The following is a 26,880-nucleotide window of genomic DNA, read 5'->3' as shown; positions in this document are numbered from 1 at the left end:
AAGGGAAACAACACTCGATAATTACAAGTGAAATAAGCTGAAAAACGGAGTAAATGAAGCGTTCATGCCGTCCTCAGCTGTCGGATCAGAACCACAGAAGTGTCAGTGAGCATGGGCTGGAAAATCCATACTTATAGGAGTTATTTTAGTGACACTGAGGCCTTTGTTGGTGCGTCATAAGTATGCAGCTCCAACAACAGGCCTCTGTTGGACCAATATTAGCATGTGGAGCTGCAGCGGCTCCGCTCCGACACTGTGGAGATTGTTCCGACGCTGGAATGCACTGGACGTCCTCTGCTGTGGGAGATTCACCCATAAATGTTCAAACCGTCACTGGAGCAGCTGCATTCCCATCTGACCCAGAGCAAAAGGCCACGGCACCACGGCCCGGTTCTGGTCCACAACGGTCCAGTTCTGGATCTACTAAAGGTTTACGTGCATTAAAACAAGTGCAAACTCATTGCACTCGCAAAAACATGTGCAAACTGATTCACTAACAGTGACACTAAGGGTTGTGTCTTTAAAGGGTGCAAAATAGTGCGTCTGCATCAGTTAGTACATGTGACACAACGAATATGAAATATGGGGCGTTTACACACAGTTGTGTGTGTGCTGGGAGGAGAAAATGTAAATATATTAATTTAGCACATGCAAAGTGATTTATCAAACCTGAAAATAATTTTGCTCATAGAAACTGCGTCTGTATTTCCCACGTCTCTAAAGGAGGAGCAAACGGGTTGGATGTGTCATTCCAAACACATGGAAATGGTTAGGAGACAAAGAAATGATGGAACGAGATGCAGAGAACGCATTTTTCACCTTTGTGTGAACATTTTTGGAGTGATGGAAGAAAAAAATAATTGAGATGTATGCCCCCCCACACACACACACACACACACACACCTTTAAAATGACAAATGAATGAATGAATTTGTCATGCAATACCTTCTATAACTCCACTCAACTCAACGTCACATTTTTCTTGGTCTGGATCATTCAGTCACTGTTCCCATTAGAGCTGGTTTACAGCACAGCACTTTTTACAGTGTACTATCTCCAGTAGTGCACACTAAACCCTCATTTAAACAGGGCGGTCTGCAGGACTATGCACCTGTTGTCATTTGCACAAGCAATCTGAGTAAATCACCCGCAAACCACAGTCCAACCCCACACGCAAAATTCTAAAATGCGCAAGCAAATTAATACACGCAGACTGGGATCTTAGTAGATCTGGCCCCTGGTCTGCAAACCCACTGTCCAGTTCTGGTCGTCAACAAGGTTATTATCGTTAATGAAAACTAATGAAATGACGAAAACTAGAAATGAAAAAACATTTTCGCTAACTGAAATAAATAAAAACTATAATTAAAACAAAAAACGATAACTAACTGAAACTGTATTGTGTGTTTACAAAACTAACTTGAACGTGTAAAAATTATGGATAAATTCTTATGGACATATTCTTCCTGGACTCCACACCCAACACATTTGTCTTTACACTGCAGTACACAGATGACCAAAAACACCCACACACAAAACAACACAACACAAACAACAACTAAATCACCAACAAAATCTCTACATCTTCTCTTAAATGATCTTATCTTGTTTTGTCTTATCTTCTTTTCTCTTCTCTTAAATTATTTTATCTTAACTTAAATTATCTGATCTTATTTTATCTTATCTTATATTCTCTTAAATTATCTTCTCTTATCTTAAATTATTTCATCTTATCTTGTTTTATCTTATCTTAAGTGCAGGTAAAGTCCGTGGCTGTTAAAGTGTGAGGTGTTGGTTCTGCTGTTCTGTGCTGAATGGGGCCCTTTGTCCTGGGGGTGGGGGAAGGGTTCAGAGGGGGGGTGTAATGGGTGGGGGGGGTCTGTTGTGTGCCATGCAGCTCGAGCCCATAGATGACCCTTGTTGTTGTTTCTGCTTCAGGCCTGGCTGAGGCAGATGCCAACCAGAACAATGGCTGCATCTCGGAGAAGCCGGCGGTGACTGACTCCACGGGCGCTGAGGGCCCCCGCCAACCCTGGACCCCCGCCAGTACAGCTGACCCCGCTGACGCCGCTACGCCACGCCCCCACCTGGCCCGCCTCTTCTCCCGAGATGCCCCGGGCCGAGAGGACAACACCTTCAAAGAGCGACCCTCGGAATCGGACGAGCTGCAGACCATCCAGGAGCACAGCGGAGCGGCGTCAGAGTGCGGCTCCGACTCCCCCGAACAGGACCTAGACTAGGATCGCTTACAACCCCCCCCTTCGCCTCGTTCCTCTGTTTTTTTTTCTTCCTTCCTCTGTCGTTTACGTTCGACCGATCCTTCTTCCACCATGGCGTCTGCGAGCAGCTCCGCACAGGCCGCCTTCGGGCTGGGCCGGAGGAAGAAGAACCCCGGCCTCCTGGACCAGATCGGAAAGTTCTTTGGAGGCGACAAAAAGAGGAAGAGTAAGGTGAGGACTGGAGGGGGGGGAGCGGGGGGGTCGAGTCGAGGGGCCCCCCAGTCAGTGGTCTCGACCCCCTTCTCAGTGGCTGATTCACTTCCAGAACCACTTTATTTGCTTCTGATTCTTTTAACTTGTTGAACTGGTCGTGGTTTTTTTGTGTCCGTTTGTGAACCCGGGTCTGACTTTGGGTGGGGTCGAGTCATGAGGTTTAAGACCAAACAGCTGATTCTGGAAAAGCGTCTGTGATACAGTAGAACCTGACAGTACGAGTGCACCGCCAAACGAGTGTTTTTGTCTTGAAATACGAGCGGAAATCTGCAGTTTGAGCAGAAGAGGAAGAGGAGGAGGAGGAGACGTCTGGTTCTGATTTAGTGGAAAAAAATCATCCAGATTAATTCAAAAAGTCAAACTCACCTTTATTGTCAGTTTTTCCATGTGTACAGAAAAATGAAATGATTAAACTCTAAGACCCCACGATGCAAAATGAACAGAAAAAATACACAAAAAATAGAATAAAATAGAATAGAACTGTCAACTACAACGGTGCCACATCGGAAAAACAAAAACACCTGTGACTATGAGAATAAAATCAGAATATTGTGAGAATAATGTCGTAGTTTAAAAAAAAAAGCTCATAATTTAATGAAAATAATGTCGTACTTTTATGAGTTTAAAGTCATAATATTTTGAGAGTAAAATTGTAGTTTAAAAAAAACCCTCATAATTTAATGGAAATAATGTCGTACTTTTATGAGAATAAAATCATAATATTGTGAGAATAATGTTGGAGTTTAAAAAAAAAAACTCAAAATTTAATTAAAATAGTGTCATACTTTTATGAGTTTAAAGTCATAATATTTCGAGAATAAAATCATAGTTTAAAAAAAAAACCTCATAATTTAATGAAAATAATGTATTTTTTATGGGATTAAAGTCGTAATATTTTGAAAATAAATCCTCAATAGTGCGATAAAAAGTCATACTTTATAAATTGTGAGCTTTAAGCCTTGTTGATGACAGAGTTTCCGGTTACAGCAATAGATTCAATTTGTTCCAAATCCGTTTGGTTCTTATGACGAAACAAACCCAAACGTGTGCGAACTGTCTTCAAAATCCTTTGACTAATGCTAATGTGTTGATGGTGGGCGGGGCTAATAAGCTCAGTATTTGTCCTTTGTGCATAAACCCCAAATGAAAGTAGAACCTCACAAAATGTTCCCCATTCTACATCATACAACTAGTGGGTATGATTTTATTCACGTAAATTATGATATTTTTTCCATCTGTTTTTAAATTACGACGTTATTCTTGTAAAATTACAACTCTTTTTTTATTCGACTTTATTCTCGTAAAATTCCAGGTTTTTTCTCGATATTTTACGACTTTATTCTCATAGTGACAGTGGTTTTATTTTCGTATGTGGCCCTAATTCGCCGTCGTTGAAGAGACAATAAAGGTGCAACAGTGAAATTAAACAGGTGAATAATCCAGTGAATTAATCTGCTTTAGTGAATGACTCTGATCTGTTGTATTTTCTGAAAAACAGAACAAAGCAGATTGACTGGATAAGTGTTAATGAAACCACCTGTAAATGTGTGTCATCATCTCATCTTTAAAGTAAATAAGTTCATAAAACCAGTTGATTTCTTTTCTATTCTCTTTTATTATATTCTTATAATTATTATCTTTCAAACTGAGCTTTGTCTGTGTTAAAAACACGTTTTTCGGGTGGTTTTTCGGGGTCAGGGCCGGGTTAATTCTATTTAGATGTTTGGATTATGTATTGAATATTCAAATGCTTTTGTGCCATTGAACGTATTGAACTCCTCCTGTAAAGGTTCTACTGTATGTGTTTGGTTTGAACGGTTCTGACATGCGTAGCATCGTTCTCCTCAGTTCCATGAATATTTGTGTCGTCGTGGCGACCAGAGTCGTCACCGTTCACGAGCCGCTGCCGTCGGTTTCATTTTGAACAGCTGTGTTTCAGGTACTTTCCGCACACGATGTGATGGGGAAAACTTCTGGCAGCGTCATTAAGGTGGAATCATTCTGAATTATGTTGAGTCCTTTTAGTCGCCGCGGGCTCGTGTTAAACATAAGAGGTACTTCGACTACAGAGTACGAAGAAGTCATACTCACACATAATCACCATGTTATGCTATAAATGATCAAAGATAATGTACCGTGTGTATTAACATTAACATTTAGAGGTCATATATTAGGAGGATCTGCTGTTTGTGAATATAAACAAGAGGCTGAATTATGTAAAAGTGTAAAATCGTTTCATTTTACCGACAGATGATGAGTTTTTTAACTGCTCTCACTCTCTGCTGTGATCATTAAACCAGATTTATCTGATCAGACGCTGAGATGGAAGGTGTTTGTGGACATTCCCGCACCAGCTTTGAATGAAAAACTAAACTAAACTAAAAACTGTAGCTTTTCTGCAGCAGCGATGAGTTGAATTTACATCCAGTAGATATTAATCCAGCTGAAACCCAAAGCCTCTAAGAGTTCTGTCGAAAACACAACCGTCGATTTAACCCTTAAAGACCCAAACGTCCGCCTTTAACCTAAACCATCTACTGATCTAAACTGTTTAATTCCTGTTGATCCACTAATCCTATCAATCCATGTCAATAATTGGTGTCAAATACAGTTCTTCATCTTTTCATGGTCATCAGATATGACCATATTTGGACGTTCAGAGGCTCTGTAGTTACCATGGAAGCACCGTCATCTTCTACAACGTTGATTCCCCAGTAAAACCCATGGAGTTGGATCAATGACAGTGGATGGAAATAAACAAAAATTAATAAAAACCTACAAAATAATAAATAATGTGCAAAAAATAAGCTAAAAAAATTGGCTACTACTTCAGGGGCGGGGCAACAAAGTAAGAAAAGAATAAAATAAGCAACAAAATGAACAAAAACTGCCAGAGTAATTAATAAAATGGATAAAACTTAATAATAAATCAACAAAATAATAAGTAACATCTACAAAATAAGCAAAAAAATTAACTAAATTAAAGAAAAAAGAAACAAACACCTATAGACAAACATCGATTCACCAGTAAAACCCATGGAGTTGGATCAATGACAGTGGAGAAAATGAACAAAAATGAAGAAAAACCTACAAAATAATACATAATGTGCAAAAATAAGCAAACAAAATTGACTAAAACAAGTGGTGCCAGGCACAGCAAACCCCGCCCCTTTATGAAATTTTTAAAGTTTGACTTATTTTTTCCAAAATGTAATCACATCTATTCTGGGTCACTGGTAATCTATAAACCCAATTTGGTATGAATTCAACCAATAGTTTTGCTGCTAAAGTGTAAACAAACAAAAAAACCCAACCAAAAACAACACCCCTTACCTCCCCTTCAGGGGGAGGGGCAACAAAGTAAAAAAAGAAGAAAATAAGCAACAAAATTAACAAAAACTGCCAAATTAATTAATAAAATGGACAAAAAATAGTAATAAAATCGGCAAAATAATAAGTAACATCAACAAAATAAGCAACAAACTGAACAAAATTGAAGAGATAAAAAAAAAAACACCTACTGACAAACATTGAGTGACCAGTAAAACCCATGGAGTTGGATCAATGACATTTGGTTTTACATTCTTTTATTGATATATTTTGCTTAAAAAGTCACTTTTTCTTCAGTTTTCTCTGTTTCTCATATAATAACCCTCAACTTTAATCTGAGTTTTAATGAACATCTGCACGATCAGTGAATTAAATACAGGAAAATACAAAATAATATTGTAATAAATGATGATAAATCACTTGGTAAAGGTTAAATATAAAGGAAAAATTCATTTGTGAACTGATATAAAAGTATCAGTGGGTCTTTATGGGTTAAATCTATATCATAAATAGTGTTGAGAGAAGATAAAATCATCTAAATCTGCTTCCATTAACAGCAGTAGAATATGCATTTTCCCTTGGCCTTACACGTACGACTGCGATGAAACTCTGTTTTCGATCCAGGATGACGCCGCTTTGGGCTCCGTCCTGTTTTTCTGATGAAACTTTTCACTTTTGGTCCTTCAGGGAAAAACCTCAGCAGAACAAACCATGGAGTTCAGCTCAGACCGCTTCGATCTGCTGCAGGATTTGTCCGATTCTGTTCTTTTTTTTGCCACAAACGTGTATTTTTCTCTTCGTATTAAGGCTGTTTACTGAAAACAGAAGTGTACAGATGTGTATTTGTGTTTTCACCAGGGGTTTGCCTTCCAGTGACGAGTAAATGACAGGTTCAAGCCCCGCCCACGCTGCCTCTACAAAATAAACAAACAAACAAACAAACCAACTCTGAGCTAACGTCTGCACAGATCTGTCCTTTAACTGCTCATGGTCTGAACCAGGGGTGTCAAACATGTGGTCCGCGGGCCAAAACCGACCCTTTTAAGGGTCCGATGGGGCCCCAGTGTAAAAACAACACTAAAGACATTAAGAGTGATTTTAGTTCAGGTTCCACATTCACAACAATATGATCTCAAATGGACTGGAAGTGTCAAATAAAAGCAGTAGAACCTATAAACGATGACAACGCACAGAATTTATGTTTTTTTGGTGAAAAGAAAAAAAGTTAAATAATATGAAAAAGTTTATGTTACAAACTGTCCTTCCACAAAAAAAAAACAACACAAACAACCTGAAATATCTTAAGAAAATCAGTGTAATTGGACCCATATTCTGCCTGTTCTTACATGTTTTGTGTAAGTTTTAATGTACATACATGGAAATGATAAAAATATTGTGAAAAATTAACTTTTACTGTTTTTGCAAAAAAAACAAAGAGAAACATTTGGAGCTTTTTTTCCTTTTTCTGACCCACTTTCGATCAGATTGGGCTGAATGTAGAACCTGAATTGAAATGAGTTTGACACCTCTGATCTAAATGCAAAAGACTGCGGTATTAGTGGGAAAACCAGAGCCTTAGAGAGAGAGAGTTGCGACACGCTTTGATGTGTACAGTGATCCGGTGGTTGATGTAATTTTCAATAGTTCCAAACAAACCAACAAACCAACCCTGCGCTAACGTCTGCACAGATCTGTCCTTTAACTGCTCATAGTGTGAACCAGGGGTGTCAAACATGCAGTTCGCGGGCCAAAACCAGCCCCTTTAAGGGTCCGATGGGGCCCCAGTGTAAAAACAACACTAAAGACATTAAGAGTGATTTTAGTTCAGGTTCCACATTCACAACAGTATGATCTCAAATGAACTGGACATGAAAAATAAAAGCATTAGAACCTATAAACAATGACAACGCACTGTTTTGTTTTGTTTTTTTTGTCAAACTATGTGATGAAAAAGTTTACGTTACAAACTGTCCTTCCACAAAAAAAAACAACACAAACAACCTGAAATATCTTAAGAAAATCAGTGTAATTGGACCCATATTCTGCCTGTTCTTACATGTTTTGTGTAAGTTTTAATGTACATACATGGAAATGATAAAAAATATTGTGAAAAATGAACTTTTACTGTTTTTGCAAGAAAACAAAGAGAAACATTTGGAGCTTTTTTCCTTTTTCTGACCCACTTTTGATCAGACTGGGCTGAATGTGGAACCTGAACTGAAGTGAGTTTGACACCTCTGATCTGAATGCAAAAGACTACAGTATTAGTGGGAAAACCAGAGCCATAGAAAGAGAGAGAGTTGCGACACGCTTTGATGTGGCCGCTATGGTGATCAGGTGGTTGATGTAATCTTCAATAGTTCCAAACAAACGTTGCACTGTCCTGTTCATCTATGGGACAGATAGCAGCGAGTGAATTAAAGCAGTAAATATATGAATAAACCAAACACAAGGATATTTCCATCCTTTGTGTCACTACTGTATGTCTGTTAGTGTCAGTTGTGCTTTGGAGTCGTGGGTTTTACCACTGAAAGGACTGACTTTAGTACAATGAAAAGTCTTAAATTTAGTCGTAGGTTTACAAAAGGAGCACAGGGCAAATAAAACTATTTACAGGCATCACATGAAACCATTATGGACCGATAATAAATGACAAATAGAATAAAATAACTGTCAAACTGGACCCATATTTGTACCACAGTAAATTACACTAATTCACACAAAGATTCTGATTTTTTGGTGAAATCCAATTTTTTTGTGTGTTCGTCCATATTCCACATTAAATGCGACTTCTATCAGTTTTGAGTCTGAACAGAATGTGACCCTGAAGTGACCCACATGTACAAAAGAGGTCCTGATGGAATACATGACCGCTCATATGGAGGGAATGTATCTTTCGCATTTCAATGTTTGGAACTATTGGCCCCAGAAGGAGGTCTATATTTCGTCCGCCATTTTTTACAGTGAGTCTGTGGAAGTGTCGCAACTCTGTTTTCTCTACCGCTCTGGTGGGACCGACTGCTTCACTGTCATCTGTTGGATCTTGTAAACGCATGCTTATTTGAGTGATTCTGTTGTTTTAATATGTGGAGCCTTTCAGAACCAGATCCTTTGTGCTCGTTATGTTTTTTTTTTTTGTCTAATTAACTTCCGTCTTTTTCGACTCTGTGGTGGAAAAGCTGTTCTGCGATCAGAGACGATGCCAAAACACGCCAAACTTCCAGTCTCAGGATATGAAGCAGCTGCAGCATCATCTGCATGTGAATGCTGATGGGATTCCAAATTACAGGCTTTAGATGGGATAATTGGAGGGAAATGAAGTTTGCATGAGCATGAGTTTTTGAAGCAGAACAAAGACGTGCGAAGACAGGAGCGCCTTTGAACTGCTCGTGTGCGTCTCGGTTTAACCCTCTGTAGCGCTGATCCGTCCACGTGGATCAGACTTTAAACCAAATCTGACGTGATGCTAAACTTTAACCCCAGTGTCTTGGATGCGTTTTTTGAGGGGGTGGGTGGGGTCGACCCCGCCCTCACCCTCGCATCTGTCCGTTCGCCTCAGGTTCACGAAGTGGCAGCGAATGGGCGCCGACGGCTAACGCTAAGGCCTTTCCATGTGCAGTGGATGCTTTGTATGTTGTCACCTGTTCCTAACTCGATCCTGTTGGATGCTTTTTGGATTATTATGCTCGATTAAATCTCTTTAACAAAACCCTGAACGCTCTGTTTCACTTTGTGTTCCTTTTGTTTTGTTCTGCTCCTGTTCTAAATGTGGACTGTTCCTTTAACCCAGTTCAGTTCAGGTTCATTCAGCTCAGGATGGTCTTCAATGGACCGAACAAGTACAATAAGAACAGAACAACAGAGAAATGAGGTCAACTACAGACTTTTCTCTATGTTGTAACCCTTTAATACCTAACGTATCATGTTTGATACATGAGTCTTGAAGCCCTCTACATCAGGGGTGTCAAACATGCGGCTCGGGGCCCAAATGTGGCCCGCCAAAGGTTCCAATCTAGCCCATTGGAAGAATTTGCTAAGTGCAAAAATTCCACAGATTCATTTTTGTTCAGGTTCCACATACAGACCAGTATGATCAACAGTAAAATAACCCACAAAAAAGAATAACTCCATATTTTCTTGTCATTTGATGTGAAAAAAATATTACATTATGTCTGTAAATAATGACAATTTTTTTTCTTTTTTTAGAGCAAAAAAATAAATTATGGAAATATTTACATTTACCAACTATCCTTTAACAATAAAATGTGAATAACCTGAACAAACATGAACAACCTGCAATGTTTAAAGAAAATTCAGCACAATTTGAACTATTTTTTTCCTGTTCCTCAGTGTTTAGTGTCTTTGTAGATCTGATCCATAATGCACATGCAGAAATGATAAACTGAGGCAGAATATTGTTAAAATTGCACTGATTTATCTTAAGAAATTTCAGTTTTTTCAGGTTATTCATATCTTTTTTGTTTGGATAGATCATAAAAGTAAGTATTTTCATAATTTAATGAGGTTTTTTTGCACTAAAACAAAGACATAAATATGCAGTTTTCATTATTTACAGGTTATTCTGTTATTATTTTACTGGTTCGACCCACTGCAGATCAAATCAGGCTGAATGTGGAACCTGAAAGAAAATGAGTTTGAGAGACCTGATCTATGTGATCAGTGTGACATTTTTTGTCTTGTGAAACCTGATGTGTACAATTAGATACATGCAATACACAGATAATCCACCAGGGGGAGGAGTTTGTGCACCAGAAGCCCTTCCAGTGACACTACAAGGCTGTCATTAATCCACCTTCATTTGTAAACCACTTTAAATCAACCACACTGGACCAAAGTGCTGTACAGAAAAAATAAATAAAAACCAAAATAACAGAGTAAAATACAAGAAAAGTATAAATAAATATATAAAAATACAGAAGATGTTAGTTCTGAACTTATAGAATATGAACATTTGAACAGGATCTTAAACTATAATGTCTGTAAAACGGAATTTCAGTTTGAACACAGGAACATTTTGTGATGTAACATTAGATCCTGTTATATGTTATTTTAGTTCAATGCTAACAAAGGAACTAACATTATTTAATAAAACAGTGTTAAATAAGAATAAATAAAACTTAAACAAAAAAGAAAAACAAAAATGAACCTCCACAATATCTGCATTTGAATAAATATCTAAAAAATACCCATACAGTACTTTTTAATATCAATACAGTATTGTAAACTGAAATATCGCGATATATTGCAGAATTGATATTTTCTTACAGCCCTGGACCCTTTGGTCTAGGGTCATTTTTGGTCCATGGACCGTATGTTTGACACCCCTGCTTTAACTGCTTTTTCTAAAACCTCAGATACGTTCGTGCCCTTTATTTGTTTTATTTTAGCCGATGAAAACCACAGAGTTTAAATAAACTGTATCACAGAGTTGACAGGTGAACGAACGCCTCAGTTCAGAAACGAATCAGACCAGGTTTAATTGAAAACAGAGCGGTTGTTTATTTCTGCAGTGGAATTTTGTAACGGATGGATGAACCCAGCGCCTTTATCTGAGCAAATGGAAATGTCAGGATTCATCACAAGTGGATTTTATTCATGCAAGAAAACAAACACAGCCCAGAAACATGGAAGAGAACGGCTCAGCTTGAACAGTTTGGACTGAAATACGTGATGGTTTCAGTCATTTGGATTCTGACAGTGAAGCCGTGGAATCCACTGAGCAAGTATGTGCGAATAAATGGGCAAAATATTCCTAAGGCCTGGATCTGTTCATGGACAAAAAGTATCTGCAGCTCAGTTCAAGCAAATGGAGCCAAAGCCACATCCAACACTGTAAAAAAAAAAAAAAAGCCTCGGCAAAAATAAAAAAAATAAAACAATTCAACTCATTATTGGGTTAAATCCCATTTTCCCATTAGAACCCTCCTTTTGTCCCGTTAGAACCTTCCTTTTGTCCCGTTAGAACCTTCCTTTTGTCCCATTAGAACCCTCCTTTTGTCCCGTTAGAACCCTCCTTTTGTCCCGTTAGAACCTTCCTTTTGTCCCGTTAGAACCCTCCTTTTGTCCCGTTAGAACCTTCCTTTTGTCCCGTTAGAACCTTCCTTTTGTCCCCTTTGAACCCTCCTTTTGTCCCGTTAGAACCTTCCTTTTGTCCCGTTAGAACCTTCCTTTTGTCCCCTTTGAACCCTCCTTTTGTCCCGTTAGAACCTTCCTTTTGTCCCATTAGAACCCTCCTTTTGTCCCGTTAGAACCCTCCTTTTGTCCCGTTAGAACCCTCCTTTTGTCCCGTTAGAACCTTCCTTTTGTCCCGTTAGAACCTTCCTTTTGTCCCCTTTGAACCCTCCTTTTGTCCCGTTAGAACCTTCCTTTTGTCCCGTTAGAACCTTCCTTTTGTCCCGTTAGAACCTTCCTTTTGTCCCATTAGAACCCTCCTTTTGTCCCGTTAGAACCTTCCTTTTGTCCCGTTAGAAACTTCCTTTTGTCCCATGAGAACCTTCCTTTTGTCCCGTTAGAACCTTCCTTTTGTCCCGTTAGAACCTTCCTTTTGTCCCATTAGAACCCTCCTTTTGTCCCGTTAGAACCCTCCTTTTGTCCCGTTAGAACCCTCCTTTTGTCCCGTTAGAACCTTCCTTTTGTCCCATTAGAACCCTCCTTTTGTCCCGTTAGAACCCTCCTTTTGTCCCGTTAGAAACTTCCTTTTGTCCCATGAGAACCTTCCTTTTGTCCCGTTACAACCCTCCTTTTGTCCCGTTAGAACCTTCCTTTTGTCCCATGAGAACCTTCCTTTTGTCCCGTTAGAACCCTCCTTTTGTCCCGTTAGAAACTTCCTTTTGTCCCATGAGAACCTTCCTTTTGTCCCGTTAGAACCTTCCTTTTGTCCCGTTAGAACCCTCCTTTTGTCCCGTTAGAACCTTCCTTTTGTCCCATGAGAACCTTCCTTTTGTCCCGTTAGAACCCTCCTTTTGTCCCGTTAGAAACTTCCTTTTGTCCCATGAGAACCTTCCTTTTGTCCCGTTAGAACCCTCCTTTTGTCCCGTTAGAACCTTCTTTTTCTCCCATTAGAACCTGTGTTTTCACAGTTAATTTTTCATTAAATTGTCTTTATAATAACATAATTCTGACATAAAACCAGGTTCAGACTCATAACTTTCACATCTAGACTCTAAAGTTCTACAGTCGGTTAAACAGTTGTAAAAGTTTACTGAAGTGTTTTATTCTGAAGTAAACACACATTAAATATATATATAAAAAAAAAGTCTAGTAAAACCCAAACATTTTCACATTTTGGCTCCAAAGTTTCCTCTCAGAGTTCGTTTCTCTGTCAAATCCCAGTTGAAAATGTGTGTTTTTCATATTTTGATTCATGGTTTATTCAATAACCTCATGTTTATTCATGCGTCTCCGTCGTCGGTGACAGGCGGCAGTTTTTCCTCAAGAAATATGAAAATTTCACCTTTTTGCAACACCTTCAACTTCAGCCCCTGAAACCAGAATGAAGAAAAACAGAAGAAAAATAAAAAATCACCACCAATGGAAATCAGAATCATGATATATCAACAGCAGAATGAGCTCAGCTTCACATTTCCATCCATATATTAGCATGAAATAGGATTCAGAGCCTGAAGGAACAACAGGAAGTCCAACTGTGAGGAAGAGGAGGAGGAGGAAGAGGAGGAGGAGGAGGAAGAGGATGAAGAGGATGAGTTCAGATTCTTTAACCCTTACAGACCCAAACGTCCTCCTTTAACCTAAACCATCCACTGATCTAAACTGTTTAATTCCTGATGATCCACTAAAACTATCATTCCATGTCAATAATTGGTGTAAAATACAGTTCTTCATCTTTTCACGGTCACCAGATATGACCATATTTGGACATTCAGAGGCTCCATAGTGGAAACACCGTCATCTTCTCCAACATTGATTCACCAGTAAAACCCATGGAGTTGGATCAGTGACAGTGGATGAAATGAGCAAAAGTGAATAAAAGAACCGACAAAATAATAAATAATGTGGAAAAAATAAGCAACAAATGGAATTAAGTAAAATTAAAAAAAACTCTTTCCTTCCTTCCTTCCTATCCTCTTTCCTTCCTTCCTTCCTTCCTTTCATTCTTCCTTTCTTCCTTCCCTCTTTCTTTCCTTCCTTCCCTCCTGCCTTTGTATCTGGTCTGTACTTTCACCTCGGTTCCTTCCTTCCCTCTTTCCTTCCTTCCATCCTTTCTTCCTTCCTTCCTTCCTTCCCTCTTTGCTTCCTTCCATCCTTTCTTCCTTCCTTCAAATTTGGTGAGTTTTTCAGCATGTTCAGGGGTTCACATTCCAGTTTATTGTGTCTCAGTATAATAATAATAATAAACAGTGTTTACCCTTCGGGCAGAGGCCTTCTCCCTCACTCACACAGTGGGGGGGGGCTCCCCCCGTGAGCTTAGCCCTTAATAATAAAGATTATATAAACAAACAAACATATTTATATTTACTTACACACACTCACATTTATCTACGTGTAGAAATGATTGTGGACGTGTCCATGAAGCACACACATGCAAAAAAAGTATAATAGAAATAAAGTAAATAAGTAAATAAATAATAATATTGATAATAAACTCGTACATACAGACAACCAAACTTCTAGGAAATAAGACAAAGAAAATTATATATAATACAAAGAACAAAAAAGGAAAGATCTTTTTGCACAACCAGAGTAACGTAAACAAAAACAGATGTTAGAACAAGAGAAGAAGAAGAGTTGAACCCAAACGCGTGTGTGTGTGTGTGTGTGTGTGTGTGTGTGTATGTATGTGTGTGTGTGTGTGTGTGTGTGTGTGTGTGTGTGTGTGTGTATGTGTGTGTGTGTGTGTGTGTGTGTGTGTGTATGTGTGTGTGTGTGTGTGTGTATGTGTGTGTGTGTGTGTGTGTGTGTGTATGTGTGTGTGTGTGTGTGTGTGTGTGTGTGTGTATGTATGTGTGTGTGTGTGTGTGTGTGTGTGTGTGTGTGTGTGTGTATGTGTGTGTGTGTGTGTGTGTGTGTGTGTGTGTGTGTGTGTGTGTGTGTGTGTGGACACACCAGGAAACCACATCAGTTTAGATTTCAGTAGGAGACAAAGGGGGAACCTGCATTCTAGATTCAAAACAACAGATTTCTGTTCCTGTTTGTGGAAGGACTGACACTGACGTCTACCAGAAGAAAGAAACTCAGCAGCACATTTGGGACTGAATGGACAAACACACATTACACACTTGTGTTTGGAACACATTTATATAAATATGGGACAGTTTAGCTCAGATGGACCAAAGGGTCGAATGAAGAGCTTCATCTACATCTGTGAACATCTGAACCTCTGAACCTCTGCTGTGAGGGAACACATTCAGACAGTTTGTTTGAAAAAGTGTCTGAACAGGGACAGAACCGTCACACTCTGCCCCCCCCCCCCCCCCGCCCCATTAAACTCTTCATCTGAGGTGAAATCGTTACTGATATTTTAGTAAATAAACGTGTGTGTTTGGTGTTGATCAGGTAAGTGAACAGGATGGATCTGATCAATACTTTTTCAGTCATTGATGAGTTCCTTCACTTTTATTACATTAAATCTAACAAAAAAAACAAAAACACAAACTAATTAAACGTTCGCTCTAACAGTTTATGCTACAACTGTTAACGAACTGGATTAAAGCAGCGACAGTCTGAGGACAAATAACTGTCTCTTTCCTTTCCTTTCCTTTCCGTCCTCTAATTTTCTTTTCTATTCTTTTCTTTTTTCCTTTCCTTCCTTCCTTCCTTCCTTCCTCACTTCATTCCTTCCTTCTTTCCTTTCCTTTTTTCCCTTCCTTCCTTCCTTCCTTCTTTTCCTTCCTTCCTTCTTTTCCTTTCCTTTCTTTTCCTTTCCTTTCCTTTCTTCCTTCCTTTCCTTCTTTTCCTTTCCTTTCCTTCCTTCCTTAACCTTCCTTTCCTTTCTTTTCCTTTCCTTTCCTTCCTTCCTTCCTTCTTTCCTTTCCTTTCCTTCGTAGGGATCTTTCCGAGGTGCTCTCTCTCCAGCTCCTCAGAAAGCCTCTACTTCTCCTCGGAAGCGTGGAGCTGAGAACGCTGTCGTCCATTTCTTCCGTACGATCGTGAGTAACTTTGGCTCCGCCCCTGTGGTTAATATTGGCTCCTCCCACTGTGGTTAATATTGGCTCCTCCCCCTGTGGTTTCCTACAGATTCTCATCCTCATTCTTCTTCTTCTTGTTCTTTTTTCTGCTGCTGATCTTGTCTCTCCTCTTGTCAATCTTCCTCCTTCCTGTCACTAACCCCGCCCCCAGGTGAGCCCGGCCCCGCCCAAGTCCAGGGTGAGTCTGGTTCAAACCGTCCAATCAGAGCCGTTGAATTCAATGCTGTTTAAACCTGTGTTTGTTGAATGTGTTGATGCGACTAAACCTGATCTTTTTCTCATTGTGAGTTTGTCCTTCCTCCTGTCCGTCTGTCTGTCTCCTCTGCCCTTTGACCTCTCGACTCCTCCCCGTGACTCCTCCCACCCCCGGACGGGCCCCTCCTCCTTTACTCTGAGTAAGACACACCTCTCTGTTTGTCGTCTGTCTGTCCCTTCTTGTCCTCGTCCTTTGTTTGTCTGTGCGTCCAGTGGAGAGGACTAGCAGCCAAGATAGGCCTGGTACGTCCAATCGCGGCGTGGACGAGGCCACGCCCCCGCCGCCATCACCGCCTCCGTCTGTAATCTGTCCTCTCATCCTCCCGTCCTCATCGTCCATCTTCAACTCGTTCATTGTCATTTTGAGGTTTCGTAGTTTCATCCTCATGGTGTCGAATATTCGTCCTAACGCAGACATTATTCTGTCCCATCGTGTCTTATCCTGGTTTTATCACCGGGTGCATGGGGTCTGGGTCTGGGTCTGGTTCTGGTTCTGGTTCTGGTTCTGGTTCTGGTTCTGGTTCTGGGTCTGGGTCTAGGTCTGGTTCTGGGTCTGGGTCTGGGTCTGGGTCTGGGCCTGGTTCTGGTTCTGGTCCTGGTTCTGGATCTGGATCTGGTCCTGGTTCTGGTTCTGGTTCTGGTCCTGGTCCTGGTCCTGGTTCTGGTTCTGGTTTGATGTGAAACTGAAACCCTCTGTCTTTCATTCATGAACCTTCATCATCCACATCTTCATCAGTTTCAACTCCAGTTCTTATTGGTTCATACAGAAACATTTAACCCAGAAAGACCCACAGACACGTTTATGTCTGATTTAACCTTTTAAAAGTGATTTAACATCAATTATTATCGTATTATCCTCAGTTTAAATCCTGTTTTTTCTTATATTTAATTCATTGATCATGTAGATGTTCATTAAATCTCAGAGTAAATTATGTCAAAACTGAGAAAACTGAAGAAACATTTTTTCCCTAGTTTTTTTTTTTTTTCCACACAAAATTTTTTTCCTGTTTTTTTGTCCCACTAAATTGTTTTCCTAGGTTTTTCCCCACTAAGTCTTTTTGGGTTTTTATTTTTCCCGTTGCCAATTTGCACATACATTTCCTTGCACTTAGAGTACCTGGGGAGCCTGTGATGATCCAGGGAAAACCTGTGATGATCCAGGGAAAACCTGTGATGATCCAGGGAAAACCTGTGATGATCCAGGGAAAACCTGTGAAGCAATAAAACACAGTGGCTCCAGGGAAGAAGACAGTTCTGAATAATCCCAAATGTATATGTCAGGTATTTAGGACTGTTTAAAACCGACAGTCTTTTTCATGTTTTTTTTTTTTTTTTTTTCCCACTAAATTTTTGTCTTGTTTTTTTTCCCCACTAGATTTTTTTCCTGTTTTTTCCCCACTACATTTTTTTCCAGGGCTTTTTTCCCCACAATTTTTTTTCCACTAAATTTTTTTCCTGTTTTTTTTCCCCCATTACATTTTTTCTGTTTTTTTCCACTAAATTTTTCCCTGTTTTTTTCCCCCACTTAATTTTTCCCTGTTTTTTTTCCCCCACTTAATTTTTTCCTGTTTTTTTCCCCACTACATTTTTTTCCTGTTTTTTTTTCCCCACTACATTTTTTCCCCTAGTTTTTTCCAACTACTTTGCCCATTTTTGTTCTCACTTACATAATATTTGTTCACTGTCATACCATATTTCAAGCTTTTTTGGTTCATTTTTTTCCTTGTTTCTCAAGTATTTTGCTCATTTTATTCTCATTTTACAATTTTTTTGTAAATTTTATCTTATGAATGATTGAGGTAAAACTGTATTTGACACCAATTATTTCCATGGAATGATAGTTTCAGTGGATCTACAGGCATTAAACAGTTCAGATCAGCAGATGGTTTAGGTTAAAGGAGGACGTTTGGGTCTTTAAGGGTTAAACTGTTTTCACCCACAGATGAAGCTCTTCTACTTCCTTCTTCTTCTTTCTTCTCCTGTTATCTTCTTTTCTTCTTCCTCCTTCTTCTTCTTCTGTTTAGTGTTTTTTATTCTGGACTCTGCTGTTCTTTGTTTTTGGAGGGTCAGGTTTATCTTCATCTTCTTCTTCTGTCTTTTTTTTCTCCTCAGGGTGACCAGAAGTCACAGTCAGCTAAAGCCAAGAAGGCCGGAGCAGGGGACGGAAAAGGAACCCTGACCAGGATCTTCAAAATGGTACCGACCCCCTGGTTTTAAAGGAATGAGCCCGTTTACATCCACACCAATACTCCCATTATTATGTCTGGAGTTTTCAGGTTACTATTCATCATGTAAACAGGATAAACTGATCGACTTTATCTGATAACAGCAGTAATCTGATTAAAAGAAATCAGATTAACACACCTAGATTTCTCCCCAATACTCCGATGTCTTCTCACATGTATACAGGTTCATCTGATTTATGTAGTTTTGTTTTGTTTTGTTTTTTTTACATCTGCGCATGTGTACAAAAAAACAAAACAAGACAAAACAACAACATAGAAACAAAAATTATGCAGCGACACTGTGAGTCTAAGGAAAAAGTAAACAAACAATGAAATGAAGGATAGCAGCAACATGTTTATTTATTTATTTAAGAAAGGAAGGAATAATGAATATAATGAACATTTATGAAACATTTACATGTAAAAATGTAAAAAAAAAAAAAAAAAGAAAGAAAAAAAAAGTAAATATTCCAGATTATATTGATGTTACACAAAAACACATAAAATACATACAGGCACAAATACAGATACCATCAAATGTGTCATGGACAATGTTAGCGCAGACCTTTAGTACAAAATAGTTTCAAAATTCATCTGTTTTGCACACACTGTTAGCCTACACAGAATATAGAGCAGACCCCCCCACCCCCCTGATCACCACCAAAATTTAATCATTTGTTACTTGTGCCAGTATCAACATTTTCTGAAAATTTCATCAAAATCCGTCCAGAAATTTTTCAGTTATCTTGCTAACCAACCAACCAACCAACAAACAAACCCTGACAAAAACATAACCTCCTTGGCCGAGGTAAAAATATCTACACACAAATATAAATATAAACAATATCTATACACAAATATAAATATAAACAATATCTACACACAAATATAAATATAAACAATATCTATACACAAATATAAATATAAACAATATCTACACACAAATATAAATATAAACAATATCTATACACAAATATAAATATAAACAATATCTACACACAAATATAAACAATATCTATACACAAATATAAATATAAACAATATCTACACACAAATATAAATATAAACAATATCTACACACAAATATAAATATAAACAATATCTATACACAAATATAAATATAAACAATATCTACACACAAATATAAATATAAACAATATCTATACACAAATATAATATAAACAATATCTACACACAAATATAAATATAAACAATATCTATACACAAATATAAATATAAACAATATCTACACACAAATATAAACAATATCTATACACAAATATAAATATAAACAATATCTACACACAAATATAAATATAAACAATATCTACACACAAATATAAATATAAACAATATCTATACACAAATATAAATATAAACAATATCTACACACAAATATAAATATAAACAATATCTATACACAAATATAAATATAAACAATATCTACACACAAATATAAATATAAACAATATCTACACACAAATATAAATATAATGCACGAGGCTCGATCTCATCTTATTTCATGTGACCTATTTTGTAGTCTTATTAGCTCCTCCCACACGAGGACAGTTAACGCTGACACCACAGGCGTTGCCATGGTAACAAGACCAGACCAGATGTTTTTGAAAATGACAGGAAGTGTACGTCTTGTATCATAATGGAAGTAAAGACGTAAATGAATAGCCTAATGCCCCTGTGATCATCCTATGTCTGTTTGTTTGTTTGTTTTGATGATGTTTATGTCATCATTATGTGTATTTTTTATTTATTTTTTTATGTATAGTGAATGAGTGCTGTATCAATGTTGCGTGTTTTATGTCTTGTTTCTGTCACCTGCAGATGAAAAGGAGTTATTTTTACTAATTCTATCATATTTACATGGGTGTATTTTTTATACAACAGTGTTCATAAATATACACGATCCATATTAAATAAACAAATAAATAAAATAACATACGTACGATCTCTGAAAGAAATTCAATAATGGACTGAAACATGTAAACCAGGGTTTTTTTTATTATTGTGTTTCTGAAGTCATAATCATATGCCATAATCATATCTGATTATGGCAAGTATCAGATTACTCACAGTTACTGTATTTCTATGTTCATGTAAATTCGTCACATATGATTATGGCAAGTATCAGATTACTCACAGTTAACGTGTCACATCTGATTATGGCAAGTATCAGATTATTCCCAGTTACCATATTTATATGTTCATGTAAATGCATCACATATGATTATGGCAAGTATCAGATTACTCCCAGTTAACGCATCACATCTGATTATGGCAAGTATCAGATTACTCCCAGTTAACACATCACATCTGATTATGGCAAGTATCAGATTACTCCCAGTTATTGTATTTATATGTTCATGTAAACACCTCACATCTGATTATGACAAGTATCAGATTACTCCCAGTCATAGTATTTCTATGTTCATGTAAACGCCTCCCATCTGATTGGTCTTCTTCTGGTGTAAACATGTAAACGGGCTGGGTGTGTTTCCTCCAGACCAGTGGAGGCGTGTCCTAACGCTGTTCTTGCCTCTCCTTGTTTCTTGTGTCTCAGTGATGATCAGCTGATCCGTGTGAGTAACAGATCCACCAGGAACACGTACTTGACTTTCATTGACTCCACATGTTCAGTATGGATGCTCTGAAGACGCGCTAATGTCATTACCTGCAGCAGCAGCACAATAATCAGAGACTGATGCTGATGGGGGGGTGGGGGGGGTCCCGAGGGGGAGGGGCTCCTGCTTCACCAACGGCTTCTGCACGTCCATAACATTATTCCACACATTATCATCATCATTAACCCTTTCATGCATGAATTAGAAGAATATTAGTCAAGATTATTTTCATGGGTGTTTTTATTCCTGTTTAGACAAAAAAAAAACAAAACAAAACAATACATGAGCCTATTTTTAATGGAGTTCCAAAAATGTATGTAACAAACCAAAGTCAGAATATTTTTCATGTATTTTTTTTATTTGACGTTCATTTAAGCAGGAAAAAATTACAAGATGACACAATTAAAACACAAATAACGCAAACGTTTGACAATAAATGGTTAATAAAAAACAACATTTATGAGCAAAAAACAAGAAAACAAGTGTTAGTTATGGAGTCGGCCTCAAACCAAAAAGTGTTTAAATAAATGAACTGTGGGTCAGATTTTAAAGGGTTCAAATATAACACCCATACAACTGTAAAGTTTCTTCAGTTTTAACCCTTTAAAACCATTTGTATCATATTTGATACAACAGGTTCTCAGTCCTTTATCTAATTAACATGATCAATACTTTCCTTCTAAACCTGTTGCATTTGACCTGATATGTGTTTTCTGCCCCCTGGTGGAGTATTATCCCCCCCCCCCCCCCCCCCCCCCTTTTTTTTTTTTTTGTTAATAAGGATGCTAACGTAAAATCATTCAACACATATTATGAAGGAAAGTCTAATTTTTAAAAAGTTACATAAAGAAGAACATTTATGTTGTTATTCACTTGAAAATTAAAAATTATTGAAAAATACTTAAGAAATATTGAAATTATGGTGCCATTCACGAGAATTCAAAACACTGTAGAACTTTCATTTAAAAAAAAAAAAAAAAAAAAAAAAACCTGAAATGTTGAATTGTTGAATATTTTCAAAACGTTTGTGGTAAAAATGTATTTTTGTTTTTAAAGTTAATGTTGTGAGTAAAAAGTCACCAAAATGCCCAATGTATCGAATGTGATACAAATAATATATTATAAAGAAAATGATGAGGCAACATTTTTTATTTGGATTATATTAAAGGGCTAATAATTCTAGGTTTTAAAGGGTTAAACTCAACTGAAATGACTTTATTTTGCTCCAAATGTCTCTGACTATGGCGGCATATTAGGCTACATTGGAGAAATAAAAACACTTGAAAACGTACACAAGAACACGAATAACAGATAAAGTCATAATATTTTGCAAATAAAGCCAAAAAATATTATGAGAATAAAGTCAGAGTTTAAAAAAAAAACTACTCATAATTTAACAAAAATAATGTTATACTTTTATGATTGAAATTATAATATTTTGAAAATAAATTCTCAATAGTGTGATAAAAAGTCATAATTTAGAAATCGTAAGCCTTAAGTAAGTTCAGTTATTTGCAAAAGTAGAACCTCACAAAATGTTCCAAGTTCTCCATTATATGACGAGTGGGTACGACTTTATTCTGTAAATCATGATATTTTTTTCTGCCTGTTTTTAAATTACGATGTTATTCTCCTAATATTGTGGTTTTATTCTGGAAATATGACGACATTATTCTCATAATATTTACGACTTCATTGTCGTAAAATTATGACTCTTTTTGTATTTGACTTTATTTTCATAAAATTACGGGTTTTATCTAGATATTTTTTTACTTTATTCTCATAGTGACTGTTTTTATTTTCTTACATGGCGCTAACATGCCGCCATACCGATGTTTTCACTTCCTCATCCTCTGTTGGATTGGTCTTTTCTGCGACTCTTTACATTTGTTGGATTCGTCTTTTCTGCAATTCTTTCCGTTCACTGGTTTTTGTCTTTTCTGCGCCTCTGTTGGTTAGTTTTCGTCTTTTCTGCGACTCCGTTGGTTGGTTTTCATCTTTTCTGTGATTCTTTCCGTTCACTGGTTTTCATCTTTTCTGCGACTCCGTTGGTTGGTTTTCGTCTTTTCTGCGCCTCTGTTGGTTAGTTTTCGTCTTTTCTGCGACTCCGTTGGTTGGTTTTTACCTTTTCTGCGACTCCGTTGGTTGGTTTTCGTCTTTTCTGCGACTCTGTTGGTTAGTTTTCGTCTTTTCTGCGACTCCGTTGGTTAGTTTTTGTCTTTTCTGCGACTCCGTTGGTTAGTTTTCGTCTTTTCTGCGACTCCATTGGTTAGTTTTCGTCTTTTCTGCGACTCCGTTGGTTAGTTTTCGTCTTTTCTGCGACTCTCTCCGTGTTGTGCAGAAGCTTTTCTTCTCCTCCGTCAGGTTTGGATGAGTTCTCCTTTTGTTTTCGATGTGCGGCTCAGATTTCCCTCCGGCTTCTACCTTGTGTCGAGTGGATCAATTATTCGCAGAGTTACCGACTCGTGGGAGCGAGGCTCCGATGTTTCACTGACAGATAATTAACACAGACTGTGGACTCCGAAAAACAATCACTTTTAATTAACGTGGCTTTGACTTTCAGACTCACATTCAAACCAAAGGCTTTTGTTTCACGTTTGACAATGAATTTAATCTAAAATATGAAGAAAGTTGATGAAAAGGCTTCGAACAATGAGGATTATGTAACATTTATCTCATTTATATATTGTTTTTTTTTCCTTTTGAAGACGTAGTTTTGAATAACAGTTCATTATTTTCTGCTCTTTTGGTCTCAAAGGAACAAGAACCTGAGATTTAAACTAATGATGAACGACTGGATTCAAGTTTCTATCAGTTTGGAGGAAAATTAGACCGTTTTACAAAGATTTAATGATACAAAACAGATGCAAAAAATAAATACAGACATTGAATTTCATCTAAAATAATAATAATAATAATAATAATAATAATAATAATAATAATAATAATAATGTGTATTGGATAATATGAGTGGATTATCTAAGATTTCTTTACATGTTTGGTTTTTTTTTTATACATATTTTACATTTATATTACATGTTTTGGACAATATTTCATTATTTTCTGTTCTGTTGTTGTCGATTTCATCTAATAATGAACAACTGAATTTAAGCTTTTATTAGTTTTGATGTAAATTGGGCCATTTTACAAGGATTTAAAATGCGAAAAACTACTATAGACATAGAATTTCATCTAAAATAATAATAATGTCAATGAAAACCATCAGGAGAAGCCTCATATTATGTGAATTATCCAAGGTTTATTTCATATATGACTGTTTTTTCTCCAACCCTCATATTCATTTCACATGTTTTTTTTTTTTGTTTGTTTGTTGTTGTTTTTTTGTGAATTATCGAAGGTTTATTTCATATATATGACTTTTTTCCTCCAATCGTCATAGTTTTCAACAATATTTAATTATTTTCACGTAATAATGAGTGACTGCACTGCAAATGATCTGGTTCTTAACAAGATTAAAAAAAAAAAAAAAAAAAAAAAAAACACCTTAAATTTAGAAGAGTTAGATCATTTATCATGATTTAAGAGTTCATTTATTTAGTGTTCAAACATCTGTAGACATGTTTATTTCTACATTTAATCAGAATTCAGCAAATTATGTTGCTGCATGGACACATATTTCATTTGAGGGGGGGGTTCAGGGTTTTTTTTGTTAAACATATTTTACATTTATATTACATGTTTTGGGCAATATTTGATTATTTTCCGTTCTGTTGTTGTAGATTTTGTCTGATTCTGAACGACTGAATTCCAGTTTTTACAGCTGAAGACTCATCACTGTGCAGATTCAATAAATTCATATAAACATTGAATTTCATCTAAAATAATAATAATTTTATTGAAAAACCATCAGGAGAAGCCTCGTATGATGTGGATTATCCAAGTTTTATTTCATATATAAGACTGTTTTTTCTGCAACCCTCATTTATTTCACTTTCCTTTTTTTTTTTGTTAATTATTGAAGGTTTATTTATATATATGACTTTTTTCCCCCAATCCTCCAAGTTTTCAACAATATTTAATTATTTTCACCTAATAATGAGTGACTGCACTGCAAATGATCTGGTTCTTAACAAGATAAAAAAAAAAAAATTAAAAAAAACCACCTTAAATTTAGAAGAGTTAGATCATTTATCATGATTTAAGAGTTCATTTATTTAGTGTTCAAACATCTGTAGACATGTTTATTTCTACATTTAATCAGAATTCAACAAATTATCTTGCTCCATGGACAGATATTTCATTTGAGGGGAGGTTCAGGGTTTGTTTGTTTTTTTTTTTTTTTTTTGTTTTTTTTTGTTTTTTTTATATACATATTTTACATTTATATTACTTGTTTTGGGCAATATTTGATTATTTTCCGTTCTGTTGTTGTAGATTTTGTCTGATTCTGAACGACTGAATTACAGTTTTTACAGCTGAAGACTCATCACTGTGCAGATTCAATAAATTCATATAAACATTATATTTCATCTAAAATAATAATAATTTTAATGAAAAACCATCAGGAGAAGCCTCGTATGATGTGGATTATCCAAGGTTTTTTTCTTATATAAGACTGTTTTATGTGCAACCCTCATATTTATTTCATTTTCCTTTTTTTTTTTTAATTATTGAAGGTTTATTTTATATATATATATATGACTTTTTTCCCCCAATCCTCAAAGTTTTCAACAATATTTAATTATTTTCACCTAATAATGAGTGACTGCACTGCAAATGATCTGGTTCTTAACAAGATTAAAAAAAAAAAACACCTTAAATTTAGAAGAGTTAGATCATTTATCATGATTTAAGAGTTCATTTATTTAGTGTTCAAACATCTGTAGACATGTTTATTTCTACATTTAATCAGAATTCAACAAATCATCTTGCTCCATGGACAGATATTTCATTTGAGGGGAGGTTCAGGGTTTGTTTGTTTTGTTTGTTTTTTTTTTGTTTGTTTGTTTTTTTATATACATATTTTACATTTATATTACTTGTTTTGGGCAATATTTGATTATTTTCCGTTCTGTTGTTGTAGATTTTGTCTGATTCTGAACGACTGAATTCCAGTTTTTACAGCTGAAGACTCATCACTGTGCAGATTCAATAAATTCATATAAACATTGAATTTCATCTAAAATAATAATAATTTTAATGAAAAACCATCAGGAGAAGCCTCGTATGATGTGGATTATCCAAGGTTTTTTTCTTATATAAGACTGTTTTATGTGCAACCCTCATATTTATTTCACTTTTTTTTTTTTTTTTTTTTTGTTAATTATTGAAGGTTGATTTTATATATATGATATATATTTATTTATTTTTTTCCCCCAATCCTCAAAGTTTTCAACAATATTTAATTATTTTCATCTAATAATGAGTGACTGCACTGCAAATGATCTGGTTGTTAACAAGATTAAAAAAAAAAAAAAACACCTTAAATTTAGAAGAATTAGTTCATTTATCATGTTTTAGGAGTTCCTTTATTTAGTGTTCAAACATCTGTAGACATGTTTATTTCTACATTTAATCAGAATTCGACAAATTATCTTGCTGCATGGACACATATTTCATTTGGGGGGGTTCGGGGGGGTTGTTGTGTGTGTGGGGGGGTCCCTTAACATCATAACTACAGGTGTTTAATCCAGGTTTACTTCGTCTGATCAGTTGTGTTTTTGTGTTTCAGGGAAGCAGGAGCGCTTCTCCCGCCAAACGCTGACGTCCCCCCCCCCCCCCACCGCCGCCACCACCATCACCCCCCCCCCCCCCA

General features: G+C 36.7%; 2 protein-coding genes across 7 annotated transcripts in view; both read left to right on the top strand.

Moving 5' to 3' along the window:
- The window catches only part of LOC115435301 (myelin basic protein-like), a 250,896-nt gene extending 248,625 nt beyond the window's left edge, over nt 1-2,271 (top strand). Inside the window, exon 5 of the mRNA XM_030157618.1 lies at nt 1,939-2,271. Within this exon, the coding sequence (XP_030013478.1) occupies nt 1,939-2,240 (302 nt within the window). The 3' untranslated portion in view covers nt 2,241-2,271. The remainder of the gene's footprint in view (nt 1-1,938) is intronic.
- A 31-nt stretch (nt 2,272-2,302) lies between these two features.
- LOC115435180 (myelin basic protein-like) lies at nt 2,303-26,880 on the top strand. 6 transcript variants are annotated; one of them, XM_030157427.1, is made up of 7 exons: nt 2,303-2,450; nt 15,848-15,949; nt 16,140-16,166; nt 16,457-16,486; nt 18,356-18,439; nt 21,044-21,062; nt 26,797-26,880. In XM_030157427.1, exons 1-6 carry the CDS (start codon nt 2,331-2,333, stop codon nt 21,044-21,046), a joined length of 366 nt encoding a protein of 121 aa, XP_030013287.1. In that variant the 5' UTR covers nt 2,303-2,330; the 3' UTR covers nt 21,047-21,062; nt 26,797-26,880. The 6 variants fall into 6 exon arrangements, with proteins under 6 accessions (XP_030013287.1, XP_030013288.1, XP_030013290.1 ...); XM_030157428.1 differs by having other exon boundaries at nt 21,044-21,066; XM_030157430.1 differs by lacking the exon at nt 16,457-16,486 and having other exon boundaries at nt 18,365-18,439.

Source organism: Sphaeramia orbicularis, chromosome 16, assembly GCF_902148855.1.
Source record: "Sphaeramia orbicularis chromosome 16, fSphaOr1.1, whole genome shotgun sequence".
NCBI classification, from domain to species: Eukaryota; Metazoa; Chordata; class Actinopteri; order Kurtiformes; family Apogonidae; genus Sphaeramia; species Sphaeramia orbicularis.
Note: the sequence above shows the minus strand (reverse complement) of the source record. Positions and strands in the feature narration are given on the sequence as shown.